Source organism: Zeugodacus cucurbitae, chromosome 6, assembly GCF_028554725.1.
Source record: "Zeugodacus cucurbitae isolate PBARC_wt_2022May chromosome 6, idZeuCucr1.2, whole genome shotgun sequence".
NCBI lineage: Eukaryota > Metazoa > Arthropoda > Insecta > Diptera > Tephritidae > Zeugodacus > Zeugodacus cucurbitae.
Window position 1 is genome coordinate 44,316,953 of NC_071671.1, and position 19,970 is coordinate 44,336,922.

The 19,970-nt window shown below is 33.9% G+C and overlaps 1 protein-coding gene across 15 annotated transcripts in view; it reads right to left on the reverse strand.

Annotated features, from left to right (window-relative positions):
- Nucleotides 1-2,882: 2,882 nt before the first annotated feature.
- Nucleotides 2,883-19,970, reverse strand: part of LOC105209807 (transient receptor potential cation channel trpm) — a 217,511-nt gene continuing 200,423 nt past the window's right edge. For 14 of the 15 annotated variants that reach the window (XM_054233947.1, XM_054233946.1, XM_054233945.1 and 11 more), the window contains 10 exons: nt 19,120-19,219; nt 18,462-18,583; nt 18,053-18,176; nt 16,351-16,583; nt 14,897-15,103; nt 14,424-14,802; nt 13,850-14,038; nt 10,444-10,581; nt 6,320-6,477; nt 2,883-5,520 (listed from right to left, as the gene is read on the reverse strand). In XM_054233947.1, coding sequence (XP_054089922.1) covers nt 4,297-5,520; nt 6,320-6,477; nt 10,444-10,581; nt 13,850-14,038; nt 14,424-14,802; nt 14,897-15,103; nt 16,351-16,583; nt 18,053-18,176; nt 18,462-18,583; nt 19,120-19,219 — 2,874 coding nt within the window. In that variant the 3' untranslated portion in view covers nt 2,883-4,296. The remainder of the gene's footprint in view (nt 5,521-6,319; nt 6,478-10,443; nt 10,582-13,849; nt 14,039-14,423; nt 14,803-14,896; nt 15,104-16,350; nt 16,584-18,052; nt 18,177-18,461; nt 18,584-19,119; nt 19,220-19,970) is intronic. The other variant, XM_054233941.1, reaches the window with a different exon arrangement.

Genomic DNA, 19,970 nt, shown 5'->3' on the forward strand with positions numbered 1-19,970 from the left:
GCTTAAATATAGACCTAAATCACTTAGTTACATAGTTGTTAAGAAGCAGTTAAATTTATATATTTTTCTCTATGTACTAAAGTTTAAAATTGAAGCATTTAAAGTTCTATATACAAGAGAGACAGTAAGTTTTACTTGCTTTTAAGCGGCATAGGACAATGTCGTTAATATTTTACAATAACAAAAATAATATTATATTTTCAAATGTTCTTATTTGCTAACTTACATTAAAGGGTGTTCAATATATTTGATTTTTAAATTTGTTCAACATTTTGCACACATACACACACATTTATATAAATTGTTGTTGTAAAAATTAATATATTTTGTATTGTCAAAATTACTTTCAGAATGTTTTATTACCATAAATGTACATACATATATCTATTACATTATCAATACATACATGCATACATCTGTTTGTATGGCTAACAATGTTGCTGTTTCTAAAAGAACAGTTTTTTATGCTTTTTGCGCAAAGACATTGGCTGCTTAATCCCTTAATAATTACATAACAGTTTAGTTGTGTACTTTTGTTTTTGTGTATCTCACTTGATATGGATAGTGTGTGTTTGTGGTCTGAATATCTAGCAAGGATGAGCTGCAAGTAATTATGAAGTTACAAAAATAAACAAAAATTGCTCTGTGTGAACGCTTCCTTATTAAATCGCATTAAAAATGTAAATTATCCAGTTAGTGTAGTTGTTATAGTTTCTTCTTTGAAAGTATTTTGAAATATGCGGGTATTTGTATGTTTGTAGTTTTAGGTACTTAGCTCAACAAATCTATGTTTTCGACTTAATTAATTATTAATTTGATTTCATTTATTTTTGCTTTAAAATTTTCTTTATTACCTACACCTTGATATTACTAGAGATCAGTTTTCTCAATATTTTCGGACCAATAGCGAGCTTCAATCTGACAAATTTTTGCTTCAACTCTCAAAAATAATTAGCCAAATTTTTCACATATTCTAAACACTAATCACCTAAATGACTGAAATGAAATTCTAAAATGTACACAAAAAAGGTGATTGAATAGTTCTACTAGGTCCTTCTATCCGTATTTGAATAATTATATTTCCAGTCAAATAACTTCATTTTTTTTCCTTTCAATCTTCAAAATCTGTCATTATCGACTAAATGCCTGGGACATATTTGACTTTTCTTATTCTAAATTCCATTTTATAATAGAAAGTGCCATACATTTTTTGCAACATTTCTTAAATTCTTAATAATATATGTATGTATTGAAGTTTTTTCGTACCAGTTTTCTGCCTGAACATTTTGAAGAATTATATGAAAACAATTGGTCTAATTATGTTTTAAGTACAGTTTGATGATTATTTATTTTTCTGGCGTGGCATCAAAAGTTTTCAAAACTATACCCATCACTTCTCTAACTCTATTGGATACTGATTTTAAAATAATTAAAAAAGTGGGAAAAATGTTTTTTGTTTTCAAGCAGGCGCCATTTTGTTATTTTTTTTGTAAACTCAGTTCCAGCCATTGCGAAAATAGTATCTACAAATTAATAATATTTTTTTTATTTTTTGAGAAAATAAAATAAAATAAAATAAAATAAAATAAAATAAAATAAAATAAAATAAAATAAAATAAAATAAAAAAAAAATAAAATGAAATAAATTAAAATAAAATAAAATAAAATAAAATAAAATAAAATAAAATAAAATAAATTAAAATAAAGTAAAGTAAAGTAAAGTAAAGTAAAGTAAAGTAAAATAAAATAAAATAAAATAAAATAAAATAAAATAAAATAAAGTAAAGTAAAGTAAAGTAAAGTAAAGTAAAGTAAAATAAAACAAAATAAAATAAATTAAAATAAAATAAAATAAAATAAAATAAAATAAAATGAAATAAATTAAAATAAAATAAAATAAAATAAAATAAATTAAAATAAAGTAAAGTAAAGTAAAGTAAAGTAAAGTAAAATAAAATAAAACAAAATAAAATAAAATAAAATAAAATAAAATAAAATAAAATAAAATAAAATAAAATTAAATTAAATTAAATAAAATAAAATGAAATAAATTAAAATAAAATAAAATAAAATAAATTAAAATAAAATAAAGTAAAGTAAAGTAAAGTAAAGTAAAGTAAAATAAAATAAAATAAAATAAATTAAAATAAAATAAAATAAAATAAAATAAAATAAAATAAAATAATATAAAGTAAAGTAAAGTAAAGTAAAATAAAATAAAATAAAATAAAATAAAGTAAAGTAAAGTAAAGTAAAGTAAAGTAAAATAAAATAAAATAAAATAAAATAAAATAAAATAAAATAAAATAAAATAAAATAAAATAAAATAAAATAAAATAAAATAAAATAAAATAAAATAAAATAAAATAAAATAAAATAAAATAAAATAAAATAAAATAAAATAAAATAAAATAAAATAAAATAAAATAAAATAAAATAAAATAAAATAAAATAAAATAAAATAAAATAAAATAAAATAAATTAAAATAAAATAAATTAAAATAAAATAAATTAAAATAAAATAACACACATTTGTCCAATAGGTTTATTAGCTGCACTTTCTAGTATGCAGAGTTCAGGAGCCGTACGTAATACAAAGTTATGATATAGTAGCAACTATACATTCGTTTTCATAGAAGAAGTATTATGTATGAAGATTGTGGAATTTCATTAATATTTTACAAATTCCGCCAGTTATATGCGTTTGTTGCTACCGTAGTCTAACTATCAGTTTGTTGATATTCAAAATTTTTTCTTTTCACTTCATTCCTAAATTTCAAAATTATTTCGGTATTGATAATTATTATTAAAATATTATTATCTAGAAAAATAATACCAAAAAATAATGTACTTAAGATATATAAATAAAAGAAACAATGCAATAAAATTTCGTAGCACTTAATATAGGCATTTATTAAAATTATTTAAAATTTGGGCGAAAATCCAAAAAAATGCAATAAAATTATGAGTATAAGTACAATAGAATGTGCGCCGAAAATGTTTGAATTTTTGTTTTTGTGCAGCAACAATGTGCAATAATTACATAATGACACAAAAATACAATAACTTTTATTTTGTATGTGTAGATGGCAACGCTGTGCCAGTTTACAGCTAAATTTGTTGGTGATTAAAAATAATATTTTATTTGGCTTACATAACTTACTGACGGCATCATTTCTATTTCTTTTTTATTTTTTATTTTTTATTATTTTTGAGTTTTTTTTTTGTTTTTATTATTTGTAAGTATGCGTTGTATGTTTGTAGGATGCGAGAGATCTGTTTTATAGTTAAGTTGTACGCAAAATTTTTCGGCTGCTTAGCAAATACAGTAGCAATAATAATTATAATTAAAATTATAGTGAAATAAAAACATGTTTGAGCCATGCGATTTATAATACGTTTCTTACAATTGCAGTTGCATACATATACATATACATATACATATAGATATTTATATAAATATAAACTATTTGAATTAAAACTAAGTTTTGGCAATTTAATAACAACAATGCGAATGGCAGCTCTTAAGACTACGACAAATTTAACGGTTTATTTATTATTGTTGTGTTAGGAGCAAAAGCGAGCGGTAAATTGCAATAAATACAGTTATAAAACGGTAAATGGCAAACAAATCGTTTTGTGCTGCATAATTTAGCTTAAAATATTTGCTAAAATTTAAACAAATATACAATTTACAAAAATATATATATATAAACTAAGTAAAGCGTATTTAATTTTAAGCGCCTAAAAGTATGCACTGCTGAAACGCACAAATTCGTTATATTTCTCTTTCTTTTCTAAATTTTCTACGATTTTTTTCGTTTCTTTCCGATTTAACGCCTTTGAGCAATCACATACACGCGTCTCTCTTAGATTTACATACATTTTAAAACTTCATCGATATATACATATGTGTATATATATTGTATGTATTATTTAAAAGGAAATTGTCTATAAACATGCTTCAACAGCATCTCAGTTACATACATACATAATTTGCTACTAGACCTAATTTTCAATTTCAACTTCAACTTCAGCTTAATTGTAAACATATATTTGCTCCCGCCTCTACATGCATAAACATATATATAAATCTTTATATATATATAGATTTCTAAACGCCCCCTAAACGCTCTACACCACTAATCAACAACGTAGAATCACATACATAGTTATATACAATAATAAAAATACAAACGGTTACTTAAGCTAGCTAGCTAGGTGCATAGGCTAGCCCTACAGGTAGTACAAGTGTATGTGTGTATGCCGTAGGCGTTCGATATCGGCTTTTAGCGATCAGCACATTGTCTCATTGTACGGCGGATCCTTCTCCGATTCGGTGCTCGACTTGATGTTCGACGACAGCTTGGCGATCTCGTCTTGTACCGTGTGTGTGCTTATTTGCGGCATCAGTGACGCTGGTTCGCCACCGCCGCCACTCTCTTTCGACTCCTCTGTGCTGGAGCTGCTCTCCTTGAGTATGTTCATGCCGAGCGTTTTGATGCCGCCGGGCGGCTTAAGTGAGGACAACAATTTGGCTGGCCCGGCAAGCGCTGGCAGCACAGCAGCCGCACCGCTCACGCTCACCTTATCGGCCAATACGCCGGCGACCGTTGAGGCTGTGGCAATCGTCGCCGACGCAGTGGCCGGCAATACATTGTGCTGCTGTGGTTGTTGTTGTTGCACATGCGTTGCATATTGTTGCAGCTGCTGCGGCTGCGTTTTGTTCGCCTGATCCACACTAAACTGCTTCTTCAGCTGCATGGCACGCGGCAGCGCGGACTGCACCTGCGATATTACCGCCGCCGCAGCTGTGGCTGTGGCACTGAGCTCCATGATGTCGCCGGCGCGTTTGTTAGCAGCATCGCGCTTGCCATCACCAGCGCCCATGGAGGCGGTGCGCAGCGGCAGGTAACGCGCTGTGGTGTCGCTCGCGCTGCCGCCGTTGCCTGCAGCCGTGTTCGTGGTGCTGCTGCTGACGTTGCATTCCGCTGTCGTCTGGGTGTTGGCGTCGACCGCGTCGAGCGAGAGCTCGGCCGCCAGTGATGGTGTGTCGATGTTGTAGGAACCGGTCATTGAGGTGGTTGTGTCGTTTGAACTTTGCTTGATGAAGCGATACGGATGCGCTGAGTAGTCGGTCTCCGTGCTGGAGCCCTTTTGTAAGCTTTCGCTGGATTTCTTGAATAATCTGCCAGTGCTTTCGAAGGGCGCATTGAGGAACTCGCTGGCAGCACGCGTTGGCACCGCTGGCGTCTGATATGTTTGCTGCTGCTCCATCGATGAGTTGCGTTGCCAGGGGCGTTCGTTCTTCAACTGGAAACCGGTTGGTCCCGTAGAGGAGCTGGCAAATACGCCGGTCGCACCACCGCCGCCGCCTCCTCCACTGCCGGCACCGCTCGTGTCACTGCTGTTACCGCAGCCGAGCATGCCACCTCCTGAAGGCGGTTTGGACGGCGAAAGTTCGATGGCTGTCTCACGACGTAATGGATGGCGATGACTAAACTCCGCCGATACACCGGTCTGGAAGAAGGAATGATTAATGAAATTTGCATAACTGAATGCAATGGAAAGACTGGCAAATAATGTATAATTGATAAGAATAAGAATTCCAGTGGATTCCAATATTTGCTGGGACAGCAAGCTCTACCAGACCGGAATTTGTAGTTTCTTTTTGTATTGAGGTTAGAGCTATATATGGACTAGAAATAATGTTTCTGACACTTGCATTTATCGTTACTAGACGAAAATTTAAATTGAAGTTCATTCAAACTTATCAAACTGTCCTTGTGATCCCAAAAACTACTAGCTGACCAACTAGCAAACGGCATGTCATTCGTACAACATTTCGTACTGCATTTGTTGCCAAAAATATGTCTCATTTTTCAAAAATGTTGTCATTAATCACAAGTCACAAGTGCCGCCGACACGAGAATCAATGGACTTGAAAATTGCTGCCACACAAAAGGAAATTGCACAATACCAGGAAGGTGAAGGCTTCTATGAACAGATGTATGTCTCACTAATTACTATAGTCGATTAGCCTTGCATTGCTCGAAAAACTCGACACACACACATTCATATACTTGCATACATATATATTTGATTATGTGTGGGTGTGTGCATGCAACATGTGGCACAAATGTTTACCTTTGGTTGCATAAAAAAGACATTTGCAAATGTTTGCATTGTGGCATTCAGCAAATATGAGCTGTAGGTGTGTGCGTAGGTGGTGTTGTTGAGTAGAAATGCTGAAACATTGTAGTTATGTGGGTTTGTAACTCCCACATCTACACCCATTTCTGTGCGCTTGCTTACTCACCCCAAATGAAGTGTCGGTGTCATCGATGGACGCACGTGCCTGGAACAGTCCTTCGAGCATCATGTAGTCGTTCTCTTCGCATTCCTTCAAATGCTGCTTCTCCATCAAGGCAGCAAACTCGGCCTTAGACATCTCGCCCGTCGGACGATCCAGTGATGCTGTGGTTGTTGTAAAAAAAATGTTGTAAGAAGCGTAGAACTTGTGTAAGAGTTATATGTGTGTTGACAAATGATAAATCTAAAAGAGCAGTTTGGTATACACATATATATATTATGTATGTACGGAGGTTGTCAAACTTATTTCCACATCGGACGTTTTTTTATAAGTTTCACACAAAAAGTTTTCGCTTGTTGTTGTTATTGTCGCAGGTTAACAAAATGCTATGTTGTTGTAAGCCCTAAGCCATAAGCCCTAAGCAAGTATAGCTAGAAATATGGCGGAGAAATACGCCGGCGATTTAGCCTTTATCCTTGGATTTGGTTTAAGCCAGAGTAGTAATTGGATTCTATTGCATTCATAACCACCTAACTCAGCCTTAAAATATAAAAATTAGTAAATAAAATGCAGAAAACAAAGGAATTATCGATTATAACTAGATTGGAGACTGTTACTTCGGCTTCGGAGTTTGCAAAAATGTATAGATTTTAAAGGAATATTGTTTAAAATGTTATTAAAAAGGAGGAGACGAACAATTGCAAGGATACTTTAAAGATAACTAGCAGAAACCTGTGATAACTTCTAGATAATGTAGAAGATTAGTAGGAACTGTCAAAGAAAATCCCACAATTAGTCCTCTTAATATTGCAGCAGCATCAAATCAGCATATTGCATGAACAGTCAATGATGCTACACTGCTCAGGACCTTAAAAAAAGTTAACATAAATGCCTACGTTGTGCATAAAGTGGCAAATATTTCCGAAACCAAAAAAACGATATTCCTCTCATTTGCCTTAAATTGCATCCTAAAGCCTGTAGTGGGCAAATAAATTATTAATTATTATTATTAATTATTAATTATTAGTTTCAGGACTTCTTTAGTAAACCCATTATCCATTTACCACGTGAGGAGAAGAATAATGCAGGAAATTTTCTTTACTTCTGTTTTGGAGATTTGGTACTAATTTAGGGACCCTAAATCATCGGAATATATCAGAATTCTCATGGCCATGCCATTGTAGTGGTCCGTCGGTTTTTTCCAAGTATTGACTACATTTTACAAAAGGACATTGCTCCATTTCATGAAGGATCTTTACCTTCAAAAGTTTTAAATGAAGCAAATCAAGTTGACCTCCGCACAGCCCTGACCAAAACTTTAGTCAAAATGTTTGGTCTTTCGTTAAATATCAGAGGACAATTGATATAATAACCGAAAACGCCGAAATTACCGACATTTGGTCTAAATTAACTGTTAACTTAGCGCCCAATTATGTTGAATCAATTCGGACCATAAAGCAGGCCTGTATTGATGACAATTATGAATCTATCGTCTTAGAATAGGAATTTATACTGAACACTCAAATTTGATAATTATCATTAAAAAACAACAGGATAATCCATTTCAAGTTGTGTGTAAATACTTTTGACTACTGCGAGCCTTCAGTTCATTTGCTTATTTATCCGCCATATTTCTAGCTATTCTTGCCAAACCGACTTCATTCGCTCGGGAATGGGATCAAGGTTTACAACAACATATCATGTTGTTACCCTGCGACAACGACAACAACAAGCCAAAGAGTTTTGTGTGAAACTTGTAAAAAACGTCCGATGTGTAAATAATTTTGACTACCTCTGTATGTATGTATATATACTATGAATAGGCCTATACTAGTTAACATTTATTATGTTTTTCATCAAGCTTAGAAAGAAAGTAGTTTGGCTATTTGCTTTACCAGACATAGCTGTAGATATGTACGTTGTTCCACACATTTGTAACATGATTCTTGGGATTTCAAAGCAAATATATCAAACTATCCACAAATATTGAGAATATTTTAATATTAAATCCCTGAGGCATTAAAAATACGTAAGCGTTACTCATTATTTTGGTTATTATATACCATTAATGAGAGATGTGCCTTGAAATATGGGAAGTTTGGAAAATAAACTTATGAATCATTGAAAAATATTCTCAAATATTTGTCTTTAATAACTCATATTTTTATCATTTTAATCTAATTAAAATTGTATCTATATCATTCACTAAAAATACCGAACAGTTGGCAACTCTGTGAAATTACAAATTATAGCCGACTATATTAGGCACCAATATTATTATAATTCGTTTATCTTTATAAACTTATTGCATGAACATTTACAAAGTGATGGCAACTCCAAGCCAATAATATTAACCAATAATTTTAAGTCTTCTAGGTTTTCTTTAATAAAATTTGATCAAATTTCTTTTTAAAATTTTGAGCATGTGGCAACCCTCCTTTGAAATTGTGAGAACCTTCAATATTCTTCAACTTCTATTACTATCCTATATTAATTTTCATATTTTAATAAATCATTCGTTTGCTAAATATATCAATTCTATTAACCACAAATTTTTAAACAAGTGGTAACCCTCCAGTCAAATTAAAACAAGTAAACTTCTCCTTCTGCTTTTAGATTTTTTTCTTACATTTGTAATGCAATTAATATGTAGATTGCATTACCACGACCACGGGAAATTTCACATTAATATTTCAGTTGGGTGACGTATACTGTGATTAAGATCGGTAACCTTTCGGAATATAATATTTTTAAAGCAAAGCTACGGTATTGAATATCCAAACTTAGTGAAGATAGGCATTATGTAGTTTTATAACAAACTAACGAACAATATGAAATTGTAGCACAACTTTAATGGGTTAGAATTATGACTAGAATTATTATCTTAGGTTAGGTTAAGTTAAGGGGTAGATCTCCGCAAATGTAGAGTATCTCACTGAGACAGATTCGACTGTCAACTGTGACACCTGGAAAAACTCCTAACGGATTATTAAGACCCTTATGTTGCGACGAAGCGCTTGGACTCATTAATAAATTTCTTAAGTCGGCTAATGTCGATTCCAGTTACTTCCCTGGGTTCGCAGAAAACATGCCTACCGAAGTGCTTTAACCTAAGTCTAGCGAATACTGGATATTGAAGGAGAAAGTGCTTAGACGATTCCTCTCCGCCGTCCTCTAAACAGCTTTGGCAACTAGGGTCTAACATGATCCTTAGCCTCACCGCGAGTGTGTCTATTGGGCAATGATTAGTAAGCACTCCAATGATCGCGGAGAGATGAGCATTACTGAGCGACAGTAGCTGCAAAGACCGTTTTCGATCCACTGTGGGCCGAAAGGACCTCGCTACTGCGCAGGTGCTGGTTGTTCTCCAGCGTTTGGCGAGCTCACTCAAAGACAGTGTGTCCAGCGCTCTGGAGCAAGTGGACCACGGACTGCCCAAACGTTTCCACTCCGGCACCAATGTTGTTAGGGTACCCTCTCTTGCAAGCTGATCCACTTTGTAGTTTCCAGCGATTCCGCGGTGACCGGGTACCCACACAAGTTGGATTTTAAAGTACTTCGAAGGTACTGATAACGATGTCAGGCACTCCCTTACTAGCTTAGAGCGTACTGTCATCGAATCGAAGGACAGTATTGCCGCTCTGCTATCGGAATGATTACATACCTCCCTGAAAGATACTGCACTTCGAAGCAGTGTATCTACTGCTACTTTGATGGCAGTTACCTCTGCCTGAAAGACGCTACAATGGTCTGGCAGCCGAAAACTGAAGTTAATTGTGAGCTTCCGACAGCAAATCATAAATCAAATTTTATAAATCAATAAGTTAAATATTTTAGTAACTCCCTCAAACCTCGAATCACATAAAACTAATACAACCTAACCTTCCTGAAAAGTTAATTTTCTAGGTTATCTTTATTAGTTTTTAACGATGTAAGCGTTAATTAATTACTACATATTTTCAATACAAATATAAATTGTTTGTAAATTTTAATTACCTTACGTTCAATTAACTTACCAATCCAATTATAACGACATGATTACTATTTTACTTATACAATACGTAGACATACAAATATTGTCCCTTTTGCATGCAATCAATTGAGTGCTTATGCAATATTGAAATACTAACCTTTATTGCTTGGCAATGAGACCGTCGGCGATGCAATCAAATGACATACGCTCTCCAATTCATCCGTGATTGAAGTGTATTCGGTGTGGAACTTCAGTAGAATGTTTCTGGAGGATTTCGCATGCAATGCGGCTTTTCCTAATGGCACAACGAACCAAAGGCAATATCAAAAGCAGAAGAGAGTGAGAGAGAAATAGAGTGACGAATAAGAAAAAAAAATAGATGTTTTACAATATCAATGGCAATGGTGAGAGAGAGAGGGAAGATTAAAAATAATAAAAGTTTAATTTATATATTGTAGTTAATATAATTAAATGCATAAAATATTAATAAATTAATATAATATATATAAAAAATATAAACAAATTGCTTATCAAAAAATAAAATATAACTATACTAATAAAATAATTTAAAAATTTAGACAAAAAAAGAAAAATAAGTTAAAAACTCAAGTATTAAAGGTAATTTTAATTTAAATACTATAACAAAAAATTTAAAATTACTATATAAGCAAAAATATACAGGAAAATTGAAAAGTGAATTGCATAAAAAGAAAATAAATAAACTTAAATGTAACCAAAAAATTTATAATTATTATTTTTTAATTAAAAATAATTTTAATTATTTCAAAAATGATTAATTATTATTCATTTATTTAAAAAAAACAGGTTTCTTAATTAAAAAATGCTTTTGAGTGCGAAAGTTTCTTTTATCTTTTACACGATAATTGTCTTTTGAGTAAAGAGAAGATGAGGAATTCACTCATATTATTACGAATACAATCGTGCAAAAAGTTGAGAAATTGAGATACAATAAAATATTTAATTTAAAATTTTTTCTTTGGTTGATTTTCCCAGCTTTCTTTTATAATTTTACAACTTGTAGCATTTACTTTCCAATGTGAAAACCCGGAAAGTAGTTGAAAAAGTACTTTCGGCAGTCAATTGCAAAAGAAAACTTCATATGTTGAAATTTTGGCTACTTTCCTTTTCTATTAGGACTATTTGCTGTAAAAAAAATATAAACCCCTGTAGAATGTGACTTTAGCAGTTTTTTTTGCAATTTTTATACTCTCGCAACATGTTGCACAGAGTACCACCACCTCCCATACGAAAGATAGGTTGAAAATTACTAAAAGTGGGTTAACTCACTAACGAAAAACGTCAGATACAATAAATTTTACAGAAGAAATAGCAGAACGAAGCTTCACTCAGATTTTTTTACAAAATGAAAAATGAGCGTGACATCTCCAACTTATGGGTCAAAAACCATATCTCAGGAACTACTCGACAGATTTCAATGAAAATCGGTATATAATATTTTCTTGACACCCTGACAACATGGTTAAAAAATCGGTTCACAACCACGACTACTTTCCCTATAACTCAATTCTGAATTCCATCTGAATCCTTCACTTTATAATATACATATACATTAGGGACCAATGAAGATAGCGAAATAAGACTTTACACAAATACTGTATATGATCTGTGGCATCACTTGTGAAAAAATTGTCGAAAATAACTAACTATAACTTTTCAAGGCCCCAGATATTAAACACGTTGAACTCAGCCCCTAAAGGTAAATTTTAACCGAAAATATGGGTAAATCTGTCAGATAATTTAATATAATTCAGACGAAATTGTTTTCTTCTAATAATGTGTCTCTGTTCCAAAAATTATTAAAATCGGGTCATAACATCTCCTAGCTCCCATATAGCTAATTATAGGTTTTTCAAAAATTCGTTGGGCTTTATTCCGCATATATGTTTTGGTTTATAAGTGATATATCTTAGCAAAAATTAGTGAGCGTATAGTATTGGATATAGTGAGCCTTAATGGTGGAATTGAATGAAATCGGTTCAGGAATTACCTCAGCCCTCATATCTATATATGACGGTTTTCGTTATTCTATTATACTTTATGTCGAACTTATGGGTAAATTTGTGTGTTATCTTAATAAAATTTCTTCAATAAATTGCGAGAGTATAAAATGTTTGGTTACTCCCGAACTTAGCCTTTCCTTACTTGTTTGAATTACTTGTCACGTCTTCTGGGGACTTCATAAGCTACAAGAGACATTCCTCTAAATTTAAAAATATCTATATTACTTCAAGGTCACATCCACAAGGTTATAATTTATGAGTGTTTACGTCTATAATTTTAACCCATTTAGAGTATGTACTTCGGGAAAAGTAAAGTAAAAGTTCTGCTATATAGCAGAAAAATTCCCTATATCTAATCATTCAAATTATATATTAATTCTAGATCGAAATATAATATGTAAATTCTAGTGACGGTTATAGCATTATAGTAAATTCTTGTTGGAATAGAAATATAGTACATATATTCTAGACTGGATATGATTTCGACTCCGTGTGATTATATATGTATAGTATGTATATATGTCCGGCTTTTTCGACTATTTGACAGCTTTTTGGAGCATTCGAACAATTGTCAATAACCAGACCTTCTATATAATGGTCAAATTTTATATGATTGTCAGTTATCATATAATGTTCAAAATTAATTACCCTAGGGAATAGACTTTAATGACAGCTGTATTCAGGGAATGGAGTTTTTAGAAAATCATTTTTTTTAATAAAAAATATTTTTAAATTAATAGGTCTATTTCTCAGAGTAAAATATTATTTTCTAATTATCTTAGAGAATTGAATGTCTTTTGACAGTTTACACTCAATTCTCTCTAACAACATCGCTAAGATGATGTCACCAAAATCTCAACTCATACTCATATATTCTATCAATAAATAAATTCAAACTGTAAATAGGATCAACAGCATATTCTTGAATATGTATGAAGAAAAATAACTCTCGCAATCAAAGGCACTCTTGGATTATAAAAAAGATGCAAATAAATAGGAAAGGTAATACCCTTTGGATGAGCGTAAAATGGATTGGGAAGAGGGGCTTGGCAAGAGAGGAAGATGAAAGAGATAGGATAGAATAGGAAAGGATAGGAGAATACGCCACAAGACACACGACACGACATGTGAGCAAATGCCAGATGAATAAATAATATAACAAATGACATTGGCAACTTGTGAGCAGCGATAAGAGCTGGATGAGCACGGGAAAGTGTTATGGGTTATGGAGGTGGAAATTTAATTATAATCAATTTCAAGGCTTTAGCAGTTGCAGTGCTGCTGGAGAAGCATCTGGAATCTGTCGATGCGCTGTGGCGGACCGATGCCGTTATTGGAGGATAGGTGGGCGCAGGTGGCGGTGGGATTAGTGGTGAGGAAGGAAACAACAACAGATGTGGTTGAGTGGGTGGTTTAAGGTGTATGGCATGTATGTGAGTATATATATTTTTAATTTCTATGCGGATATGCGTGAGTGTGAGCGTGAGTTGTAAGTAAGTATGTGTATGTGTGTGTACGCACCCCCTCCAATCGCCTCCTTGTCACTATCCGGCTCAGATTGTGTGAGACTCATTTGCCGACGTGACAACGGCAACTGATTCAGACTTATGTGTGAGCGGTTAATATCGGCAGCAGCTATGATGGAGCACGCTTCGGAGTTGCGACGACACAGCGACACGGTGCGTTGGCGCATGGCACGACGCTTGGCGGCTAAGCGTTTGTTCGTTATTTTTTTGTAATTTTTTTTTTTAATTTTTTTTCAAGACAGAACATAAACAAAAAAGAAGAAAGAAAGCAACAACATAATCAATTAGTGTTTACCTTTTGTTTTTGTTTTCGATTTGCTTTTTAGACTGTACAACAACAATATGTGCGCATGTTTTTAAATGTTTTTGTTTTGGTGGTCTACAACAAAAGACGTCTACATACACGTTGTACTGACTGTTTAGTTGGTTGATTGGTTGAAGTATGTATGTGTGTGTGGCTGGTATTTGATTTGATTTGGTTGGCACGGCTGGGCATCATTTACGATGCAGTTTGCGCACCGTATGTTGGAACGACATGCCGGTGTTTAGATGTTTAATAAGGTATTTACCTTCGAAATTGAGCTCCTGATTGGTCTCGTCTGAATTCTCACCGACCAGCGTGTGGTCGTCGTCAGCGCCCAGCGGCGTTAGAGTGTCTTTGCTTTCGGTGCTAGCGCCGGTGTCTTGTCGCACCGTGACGTAGGGTGTGCGCTTTACAGTCTCACATGTGGACGGTCGTTGCGACATGGGCAGGTAAATGTCCGAATCGGATTCGGATTGCATGGATATCTTGCGGCCGACATGTTCGTTGAGTGCCTCGCGTGACTTCACCAGCTCGTCGGGCTCTTCAGGTACTGGTACCACCTCGAAGTGGGTGCCTTCATCGAAAATGTATGCATCGGGACGCACCTCCGTGAGTGAACGGTTGAAGCGACGGCGATTGTTGACCTATATGTGGGATGAGGTGAGAGAGGAGATTACAGAGAGGATGGAAGAGACAGATTTAAAGTTAACACCTATCAATTGTAAAGCAGTTACTCACCTGTAAATTCGCTGCTGGCATCGGTGCTTCATTATCCGACATCGAGACCGTTCGTACTCGTTGCAGATCCGTAGCTATATTCATATTGGACGCTTGCAAGTCAACACCATCAAGCATATGCATGGACATGAAACGATGTATGACCGCCAAGTGCGAAAGTATTTGCTCGGAGGATTCTTCCATTTTGCGTAGACGAAATTCGATACTCTGTTAGAGGTAATGAAAAAGGAGTTTTAAAACTTTAATATATCACTCACGGCCTAATATCATCAGGCTGGAAACAAATCTGACCTCAGGCCTAGATAACAAAAGGCGTATTGCTGATCCCTTCCCCTTTTTAAAGCGCTATATACGCGGAGGTTATATAATTTATTGGACGTTAATTGTGGACGTTTTCTGGAGGCTTTCTCCTCGACTATCCAACTTTTATTAGACGGTCGTTGAAACATCTTAGATGTGATAGCTTCAATGTTCCAAGCGATCGGATCGAATCGATATTAGTCGCCTCAACAAATATGTGATAGGCTCATTAAATATTTTTAAAACAATCGTCTACATGAGTTTATCTATACTTTTTCAGGCTTAGATTCGAACTGACAGATGTGTCTAGTCTTGAATGAGAACTAGACGAACTCGTTGAACGTTACTCTTGAAAGTCATTACTTCGTATTTATAGGCAAAGTAATCTATTTTAGAAGTGGAGACAAGTACTGTCAGTTGTAGAACCAACATAGAATCAGTCATGCTAAAAAGAGCTACTGAGGTCTAAGTAGGCAATTAAGAATAAAAAAATCATCTTTCGAGAAGTAAAATTAATACTCTCTAAATCTCATTAAACTTACGCATTACCCTTACAGAATATCGTCGAACAGAAAACGTTGGACCATATGAACATATTGAGGACTAAGGAACAAATTGTAGAAAATTAAGAATGGAAGGCTATGTTGGCCAAGATATATCACATATCATTAGAATAGCTACAGACTACTATGAAGGTTTACTGGCCTAGATGGTTCCAGAAGGATAGCGGGCCACATATCAGAACTCCACTGAAGATGAACTTGTATTCATTTGACGTTTGGAATTTCGTTCTCTAACCCTCATTCGATTGGAAGTAGTGTAAAAATTCAGCTTAAAGACATGGTATGGAGAAAATTATGTTTCTCTGAAGGGAAGGTAAGGGAAATCTTGGCCAGTAGTCTATACAAGCTGTTAGATAGATTTAGGCTGGCTGTACAAAACGTTTCGATTGGAGTGGTCTCAGCTTACAAAAAACTACTCGATTATACAAAAAATGTAAAATATCAATTAAACACATTTTCATTAATTTTCTTAGTAATAAATCCTTGGGTAATAATTCCCACTCGTATAGAACAAAGCTTTCAAGCCTATAGCCGATAACTATCTCACCTCAAGTCTTGTTAGAATAAAATATCAACAATTTGTTTACTCACCTGCACTGTGGCTGTTTGCACATTCTCCTTCTGGTTGATATCCTCAATTTTTTGCGCCAATATTTCAACACGTTCGGTGGTGTTCTTAACACGTTCATCAGTCGATTGATTCAATATGATTTCCTGTTCGTGAAAGAAACCCTCCACACATTCCTCTTCGAAGTCATACAAACGCTCCATGTCATCCTTTTCCAAAAACAATTTTAAACCATTGTCACGTTGAACCTCCAATCCTAATGATGGGTTGACAGTTGTATTATTATTTCGTTGTTGTTGTTGTTGTTGTTGTTGTAGTGTTTTTATGCGAAGTTTTCATTTGCGAATGACAGCAGTTGTGCAGGAATTTACATTTCGGTGATTTCGTTTGGTTGATTGAATGGTTGATGATAACGTCGAATTGTTGCATGATGGTTGTTGTTGATAGTAGCATTTATTGTTGTTATTAAAGGTGTGCACAGTGTCGTTATTGTAGGATTTCATTGCAGATGACACATATACGCCACGTTGTTGTAGGTTTTGAACGGTGTAATCCGGTTGATGGCAATATTGTATGATGTTGCAGCAATGTTGACGCAACAACAGTTGCAGGTAATTGCAGTTGTATTAAAACAAATACAAGAATATTTCATCAGTTATTTTTTTGAACACAATACAAATTCGAGCGAACATCAATATATATATATATAGTTTCGATGATAATACACATATACATACATATGTATGTTTGTTGGTTTGAATATGTATATATGAGTGTATAGGGGTGTGCATGCATTTCATGTATATGTATGTACGTTGTGTTGGAACAGATGTAGCCAATGGTGTCATCAGCATAATAGTCAACGGCGATCAACGTTGTCATCGAGCACGAGTGCAACAACAAAGGTGTGACCAACAACAATGTGGGGCCAATAAGTGGGGTTGGTGGTTGAAGGTTGGTGTGTTGGCCAATATATATTTATGTTATAGTTTGCAATTTGGTGGGTGTGATGTGACATGCATGATATGGCGTATGTGGCACAAATGACAATTGTAGAATGCAGCAACAGCAAAAACCATTGGTAATGAAATGGTATTGTTTGAGATATTGATATTTATATTTATGTGTTTGCCAAATATTCCAATTTTATTCAAATGTGTTGTTGTAGTTGAAAATTTTGGTTGAATGTTTTTGTTGTTGTTGTTTTTTCGGGATTTAAATTTTTATGCGTTTATGTGTGCGTTCAACAATTTTTGTTGTTTTTGTTTGTTGTTGTTGTTGCATTATTTGTTTTTGTAAATTTGTTTTTGTATTTTTTTTTTTCATTTTGCATATCATAATTTCATTTTTTTGTTTTTGTTGTATTTTTTTGTTTTGATATTTTTTGGTTTAATGTTGTAATTTTGTGTTTTTGTATTTATCATAATTCCAATTTCGTTCATACAACACATCCATTGGGGGCGAGTTTAAGTGCAAATGTACGATGTTTGTGGTGCAGTGCATTTTTTGTTGTTGTTGTTGTTAGCATGTATTTTAGTTATATACGAGTGTGTGTGTGTATATATGTGTAAATGCGTATTAAACAGCCATGTACGACACCGTTAACGGCAGCGCAATAACAATTGGGAAAAAATATATAGAGAAATATTATTTTAGTTAATTATATTCAAGCGTTAGTATAAAACTCACAGGGAATAAAATTTAATTTTCTCATCCCTCTCTCACCTTTCGCTTTGCGTATACAATACTTGAGCAGCGAGTAGAAATGGCAGAGCGCGATGAAGGGTGGTGGCAGCACGGGCTTCTGTTGGTACTCCATGACGACGGTGAAACGTTGGAACATCCAAACCTATACACATCCAACAGCATACAACAACAACATGTATATATGTGCAACAACAACCACAAAGTAATTGTGTTCACAGCGCATCGCAGCCATTTGTAGCCACCATTAGTCCAGCAACAGTAGATGCCCCGGAAGCCATAAAGCGCGCCATGTGGCATGTGGTAGCAGTAGCAACAGTTGGATTTAACGCAGGCGACATAAAGGAAGAGATCAAGAATTTGCATAACATTTTCATTAGTTTTTAGTTATGCCACATAAATCTCGTGAGTTTGGTTGGATGGAACGCACCTGATGCGAAACGGAGTTCACTTCGTTGAAAATGTTATTGAAAACGGCAATCAGCAGGTTAATTAGCAGAATGTTGGCAATCAACAGGTACATTGCCATTATGATCGGTGTCACCCAGTGGCCTGAAGAGAGTGAGAAAAAGGAGTATTGAGTTAAGATTGTTAAGAAAAATAGCAACTAATTAAAAAATAGAAAAAAAGAAATATTATTAGGAAGAAAATAAATTAGAAAATTCATATATTCGAGGTCCACACGTCTAAAAATACCCATCTAATCTAGTTAATCCCATATAATTTTGATCAACTAGAATAACGGAAGAATTATAAAATAACAATATTTATAGAATCTGATCATATAGTCTGAGGCAATTTCGCCTGATGATAATATGGAACACAAAGCATTTTAGAAACCAGTGTTTTGGTTAAAAAATACATAATCTCGAGATAGTACAAATCGGCAATCCATCACTAATTTGACGCGAAGTCTAACTGAAGACTTCACTGTTCATTAATACTATTCTCTCCGAGAATTTCTATAAATATCTAAGCAACGAAAACCTACGTATATACACAATTAAATTTAAAACTATTCAATCCATAACAGTTACTTTCCAACAAGGCAATGAATAATTAACAAATAAATTTCCAAATAAACTTACCAGTAGGACACGGCTTCTGATGAGGCTCTTCACCGCAAGGTGGATCAATATCATCGGCGAACACTTCACCATACAACATGAAGTACGGCTGATAATAAACCTGTGAATGAATTAGAAAAAAAAAGCGGACACAAAAGTAAATTAGTATTCTGAATGCAAAGTGACACAGGATCATAACGATTATGGCGTGCTTGGAGCCAGAGTCGAGAGAAACACTAGAGACAGCAGATAAACAGTTACACCAATGCACAGATGCAGCACAACAAGAAGAAGACAACATAAACGACGATAGTTGTCGTTCGGGTTAAGAGGAGCGAAGGGAGATAGAGAATATGGGGGAGTAGGCAATTGAAAGCAGAGTAGAACACAGAGCAGGCACGGTTCGGTACAAATATACATTTATATACATATATTATTTACACACTATAAACGAAAATAGAAAATTCAAAACATCCGCTCTAATGAAATCAAAATGAATAAATGCTCAGAGCAGATGCTCAAATCAATCAACTGTTCAAGTTCATTAACTTATTTATTCACTAACTTGATTCTTATTATACAACTTTGCAAGTCCTACTTGTTTGGCCTAGGTCTAAATGTAATAATATTCATATATTTTTTTCATTTCTTCGATGCAGTAAACGTTAAATGAGGGGTTATGATGGATTAGCACATAAATGAGCTTTCATTGGCTTGCAGTAAAATAAATGAGGCTATTAATTTATGTACGAAAAACTATGTAAGAAGAATTACTAATAAAATGGATATAAAACCGATAATTATTATTACAATCTGATCACAAGACTTGAAGACACAACAGTGATGCGTTAGCGAAAAGCTCAAACAGTTAT